At 64.8% G+C, this 5,737-nt stretch overlaps 2 protein-coding genes across 2 annotated transcripts; both read left to right on the forward strand.

The window, feature by feature from the left end:
* Window positions 1-233: 233 nt before the first annotated feature.
* Window positions 234-1,931, forward strand: LOC117869910 (interferon-inducible GTPase 5-like). The gene is made up of 2 exons (XM_034757013.1): window positions 234-242; window positions 341-1,931. The coding sequence occupies exons 1-2, from the start codon at window positions 234-236 to the stop codon at window positions 1,571-1,573; spliced, it is 1,242 nt and encodes a 413-aa protein (XP_034612904.1). The 3' UTR covers window positions 1,574-1,931.
* A 1,080-nt stretch (window positions 1,932-3,011) lies between these two features.
* ZNF576 (zinc finger protein 576) lies at window positions 3,012-5,533 on the forward strand. The gene is made up of 3 exons (XM_034756708.1): window positions 3,012-3,190; window positions 3,826-4,043; window positions 4,363-5,533. Exons 1-3 carry the CDS (start codon window positions 3,027-3,029, stop codon window positions 4,878-4,880), a joined length of 900 nt encoding a protein of 299 aa, XP_034612599.1. The 5' UTR covers window positions 3,012-3,026; the 3' UTR covers window positions 4,881-5,533.
* Window positions 5,534-5,737: the final 204 nt, after the last annotated feature.

Raw genomic sequence — 5,737 nt, forward strand, 5'->3', positions numbered from 1 at the left:
CACTGGGTATTGCGGGGCCCCATCACACTAAGTGCTGCATTGTGCTGGGCGCTGCATAGACCCCGCCTGAGATCAGGGGCTCCGCTGTGGGGCGCTGCATAGACCCCGCCCGAGATCAGGGGCTCCGCTGTGGGGCGCTGCATAGACCCCGCCCAAGCCCCAGTCCCTGCCCCATATCCTCTAAGAGGTGGAGCTTCCATTCTGCATAGACAAAAGAAGGCTCCTTCTCCCACATGATACAGGTGGGGAAACTGAGGCCCAGAGAGAGGCAGTGACTCACAGGGTGTCTGTGGCTGAGCTGGGACCAGACCCCAAGTGTCCTGGGTTCCAGTGACACCAGGTACAAGCTTCCTCTCTACCCAAAGCTCAGCAGAGGGGCTCCAATCCCCCCGTCCCGTCCTCTCTGTGCAGGGCCCACGACGGGGAGCTGGAGGACCTGAGGGCTGTGAACACGAGGAAGACCCAGGAGCTGTACCAGGCCTGCGCCATGGGGGGACTGGCAGGGGTGCCTGCCATCATCCGCTCGGCGCTGGAGGAGCCCTCGCAGATCCGGCTGGACGTGGCAGTGCTGGGGGAGGCTGGCTCGGGCAAGTCGGCGCTGGTGAACGCTCTGAGGGGGGTGGGCTGCGGGGAGCCAGAGGCAGCACCCACGGGGGTGACGGCCACCACCCGGAAAGCCACAGCTTACGCCCACCCCACCGTGCCTGGCCTGTATCTGTGGGACTTGCCGGGAGTGGGGGTAACGGAGGAGGACGTGGGGCGGCTGGATCTGTCCCGTTACGACTTCTTCCTGCTGACGGCCTCGGAGCGCTACCGCCACGCCCAGAGCCAGCTCGCCCGGGCCATCAGCGCGGCCGGGAAGCGGTTCTTCTTCATCAGGACCAAGGTGGATGTGGACGCCCAGCCCGGCTCTGAGCCCGGCCCCGAGCCCGGCCCCTTGGAGGAGATCCGGAGCAGCTGTGTGGATGCCCTCCAGAAGGACGGCGTGGGCTCCCCCAGGGTCTTCCTCGTCTCCAGCCTTCTCCGCGAGGCCTACGACCTGCCGGCCCTCCGGGCGGCCCTGGAGAGCGATGCCCCAGCCTTGAAGAGGGAGGCACTGGAGAAGGCCATCCCCGTGGCCTTGAGCCGCCTGGTGAGGAGGAAGAACAAGGCGCTGATGAAGGACGTCTGGGGCAAGACCCTGAAGACCTGCCTGTACTACGCAGAGAAACCTGGCCCGGATGTGGCCACCAGCCTCGTCGACACAATCTCGGCTTTCTCCATCGAGCTGGGCCTGGACGAGGAGTCCTTGGCCCAGGTGGCCAAAGCCACAGGGAAGCCGGCCGGGCTGCTCCAGGCCGAGATCCGGAGTCCCTGGGTCAAGCGGCTGGACCCGGAGCAGGTGCTGAAGCAGATCACTAAGCCAGTGCCCTTCTCCTCCCGAATGTGGGGCTTGGTGCCCTACTGGGGCCGCGGGGCCGACGGGCAGCCCGAGATCTCCCTGGAGGCCACCTACAGGCTGCTGACACAGGCCCTGACAGAGATGACGGAGGACGCAGAGCGGATGCTGCACCAAGCCCATGCCAAGGAGTAGGGGGAGAGGCTGTTTGTAGAGTGTTTCCTCCCCCAGCGCGGAGATGCAGCCACCTCTGAGGCGGGCTCGGGGGCTGTGTATGTGGTGCTGAATTCCAGCCAGGGCGGCTGTGTGACACAGGGGTTGCTGCTGCATTAGAGGAGTGTGGTTATATAGCTGTGGCATTGCATGGTTTTTTCCTGTGTCCCGCACTTGTCAGAATAACGTGCGACCTGCCCGCCTAGGGGGAGCCCTGCTGAGCTCAGCGAGGCTGATGTTCTAGCCAGGGACACACACACTGGGCCCTCCGCAGCGCAGACTTTGTATTAGTTCTTTCTTGTCTGTTTTCCTTCAATCAGAAATAAAAGGGAGACCCGGACAGGACCTTTGCTCTGTGTTGATGGGAAACTCTGCTGATGAAAGCGCGGCTGCTGAATGGGCACTGCTGGCAGCGCAGGGCCACGCTGGGGCCAGCCCGGCCTGGGAGAGGAAAGGGGGCGCCCTGGCTGACCTCCACCCTGCAGCACAGCCCTGCATGCCCCACTGCACCCTGGGAATTTGAGGCTCTGAACACCCCAGTGCATTCTGGGAATATGGGGCACTCCACTCCCTGGTGCATCATGGGAATTTGAGGCGCTGGGCACTCCAGGCAACCCTGGGAAGTTGGGGATCTCCATGCCCCAGAGCATTCTGGGAAGTTGGGGCTCTGCACCCCCCAGTGCATGCTGGGAAGTTAGGGCTCTCCAGACCCCAGTGCATGTTGGGAAGTTGGGGCTCTGCACCCCCCAGTGCATACTGGGAAGTTAGGGCTCTCCAGACCCCAGTGCATGCTGGGAAGTTGGGGCTCTGCACCCCCNGGGAAGTTAGGGCTCTCCAGACCCCAGTGCATGCTGGGAAGTTGGGGCTCTGCACCCCCCAGTGCATGCTGGGAAGTTAGGGCTCTCCAGACCCCAGTGCATGCTGGGAATAGGCGGCTCTCCACTCCCTGGTGCATCATGGGAACGTGGGGGGGTGGATGCCTCTGTGCTCGCTGGGAATAGGCCTCTCCATGCCCCGGTGCACCCTGGGATATCATGGTGGGTCGCCTCCCGCAGGAGCCCGCAACCTGCTGCTGCCCCTGAATTGTCACCCCCCTCATTGGGGAAGCGTCCCGGCGGCTTGCGCATGCGCATCATTGTACTGCCCCGCCTCCCACTATCGCGCATGCGCAGACTTTTCATCGTAGCATCGTTGCTGCGACGCAGTGAGCGAACCTATACGCATGCGCACCGTCGGACCCAGCCGTACACGATCTATGTCGCGCGTGCGCAGTCCACTTCGCCACGCGCCTTTCCCAACGCGCATGCGCCTGCCGCAGTAGCGCGACGCTGGGGACAGAAGGACCCCGCGTCCCCCCGTCTTTTGGGTTGCCCTGATGAATGCCTGATTACAATTGCTCATATCCGGGGGGCGGGGTTGGGGGGAGGGAGCCCAGATGGGGGTAAGAGGGGAAGGGAAGGGAGCAGGCCCGGGGGCCGGTAGTTTAGATCAGGCGCGGGCAGGGGCAGCCCCAGCGGAAACAGGGAGGGGTCCTGGCTGGGTGGGCATCGGAAACAGGAAGGCGAAGCAGGCGAGGGAGGAGAAGGGAGAGGGAGAGAGGTGAGGGGGGGCGGGGGGGTCCGTGGGGGGAGGGGTTGGGGGCTCCATGAGGATTTAGATGACGAGGACTCCCTGGGAGGGGGGAGAGGAGGGGTCCATGGGAAGAGTTGAGGAGAGTTTGGGGGGCTCTATGTGAGGGTAGGGGGAAGGATCTGTAGGGGAGGGAAAGTGGGGGGGGCCTCCATGGGGAGGGTGGGCCTGGGGGGAGGAGTCCTCAGGCAGTAATGGCTTCGTGTGGGGAGCTTTTGGCCCACATGGGGGGGTGGGGGAATCTGCATGGGGGGGACAGCTGGGGGCTGCATGGAGAGAGAGGGTTGGACAGGAGGGGGCTCCTTGGGGGGAGCGATGGGAGGAGATGGGGTGGGCGGAGTGAGAGGCTGAGACACTGCAGTGAGGGGCCCTATGGGAAGCTGAGGTGTTTCATGGTGCGGGGCAAAGAAACCTAGAGTGAAAGAAAGAAACCTGGGGCTGATCCAAAGAAGGGGATACCAAGCCGATCTGGGGCAGCAGGGAGGGGGCTGGATAGGGGCCTAGGGGGGTCTGAGCCGGGGGGACAGGATATGGGGCTAGCTGGGCTCATGGGGCTGATCTGGCGGGAGGGTGTGCTCTCACACAACTCGCCCCTCCCCTCACAGAGAAAAGATGTCTGAAGTCACAGCCGAGAAGCAGCCCCTGGCTGAACCGCTCCCGCAGGAGATCCCAGCGCGGCCTGCGCTCCCTGCCAAGCAGGAGGCTACCCCGGCCCGGACACGGTGCCCCAGCTCCGACCTGGAGCCGATCTGCATTGAGGATGAACCCGCCCGGCCCAGCCCCGAGGGGAAGGTCAAGGCCTCTTCCAGCAACAGCCCTGTCTGTAAGTACCGGAGGTGGTCACTGCCATTTCCTGTGTCTGTTCTCTAGGGCTTTAAACGCCATAGCACTGGGGCTCCCGGCCCTTCCCATGGGGAACTGCACCCCGCCTTCCAGATCCCCCCAATGCCAGGACTCCCGGCCCTTCCCTCGGGGAGGGCAGCCCCGTTCCTCCTCCCCACCACCGGGGTATGCAGCTCAGGAGGAGTTAGGGATCCCGGCAGCAGGGGGAGGCGGGTGGCGTGGGGAGCCCAGGCTGGGCATGGAGTTGGGGGTGGGGGTCAGCCGAGGCTGGAGCCTTGAGCTCTCCCTCGCCCCCCCAGATCGCCTGGGTTCCAACCAGTGCTTCCACTGCCTGATCACCTTCCCGGACGAGAAGTTCAAGGAGCGGCACATGAAGCGGGAGCACCCCGAGGACTTTGTGCAGGAGAATCTGCGCGACGCCCTCTTCGTCTGCTTCATCTGCAGTAAGCCCTTCGAGAGTTCCCGCGCCCTCATCTGCCACCAGCGTGGGCACGCCCCCGCCCCGCCCCCCGACTGCCCCGACTGCCTGCGCCCCGCCTTCGAGTGCTCTGACTGCGGCCGCCGCTTCGGCCAGCTGGCCAACTACCAGCGCCACCGGCTGGGCCACGCCGCCGGCCGCAGCCTGCCCCACCAGTGCCCCGACTGCGGCAAGAGCTTCCGCCAGCTCTCCAACCTGCGCCGCCACCAGGCCTCCCACCAGCGCCCCCTGGAGCTGCTGCCCTCCCGCCCCTACTCCTGCACGGAGTGCGGCGAGAGCTTCACCCAGGAGGCCGGCCTGCACGAACACTACATCCGGCATGCCCGTGGCGAGCTCTAGCACCCCACGCCGCAGCCTGAGGGCTCTGGCGCCGCCCCAGGAGCTCTAGCGCCCCCTCCAGCCCCAGTGGGGAGAGCTGGGACTGCAGCAGAATGCCCCCTCTTCTGCCACCAAGCCCACTCCAATCAGCTCTGGGAGCTGGGACAGCAGGCGCCACCTGGCAGGAAGTCGAGCTAGAATGGGACTGGAAGGACATTGATGGAACTGAGCGGATTGGATGGAGCAGGACATGGGGCCTTTCCCCTCTAGAGGGTGCCAGCTCCCATCCGGCCCCAAGGTGGGGGATTGGCTAGCTCAGGGGGGCAGGGAATGGGCACCGGGCCTGTCCCCTCTAGGGAGCATGGGCTCCTGTCCGGTCCCAGGGCAGGAGGGCTGGCTGTCTCAGGGGGCTGCCATCTGAAACACGCCCCCCCATTCCCCTGTGTTCGTGTCCGTCTGCGACACGCACCCCACAGCATCTCTCTCCACACCCTGCTCTTCCTCCCATAAACGCCTTGCGCCTCCCCTGCAGCCAAGCACCGAGCCCTCCACGGCACCAACCATCACTCTCTAGCCTGGTGGAGGCTGGAGTCCTGGCGGGAGAGGACCTTTCTGCGTTGGGGGCAGGGGGGAGCTTTCCGGAGCCCATGTCTGGTCCCCGGGCTGTTACCCTGCAGTGTGGCGGGATCTCTCTGACTTCCCGAGCGGAGCTGGACCCAGAGCTTGTCCTGGTAAACTGTGTCAGCGCTGGGGTGACTTTCACCCTGTTAGTTATCCCAGTGCAGCCCCTGGCACAGAGGCACTTAATCCAGTACGAAGGGCCGTTACACCAGTCTGCCCCTACACCCACTATAAGCCCGATTGTACCAGTATAACTG

Source organism: Trachemys scripta, chromosome 24 (genome assembly GCF_013100865.1).
Source record: "Trachemys scripta elegans isolate TJP31775 chromosome 24, CAS_Tse_1.0, whole genome shotgun sequence".
Taxonomy (NCBI): domain Eukaryota; kingdom Metazoa; phylum Chordata; order Testudines; family Emydidae; genus Trachemys; species Trachemys scripta.

Coding starts and splice junctions, on each gene's coding strand:
- ZNF576 (XM_034756708.1), top strand. CDS start 3,027: ATGGGGGTAAGAGGGGAAGGGAAGGGAGCAGGCCCGGGGGCCGGTAGT. Junction 3,191..3,825: donor GAGAAGGGAGAGGGAGAGAG/GTGAGGGGGGGC, acceptor CTCCCCTCACAG/AGAAAAGATGTCTGAAGTCA. Junction 4,044..4,362: donor TTCCAGCAACAGCCCTGTCT/GTAAGTACCGGA, acceptor TCGCCCCCCCAG/ATCGCCTGGGTTCCAACCAG.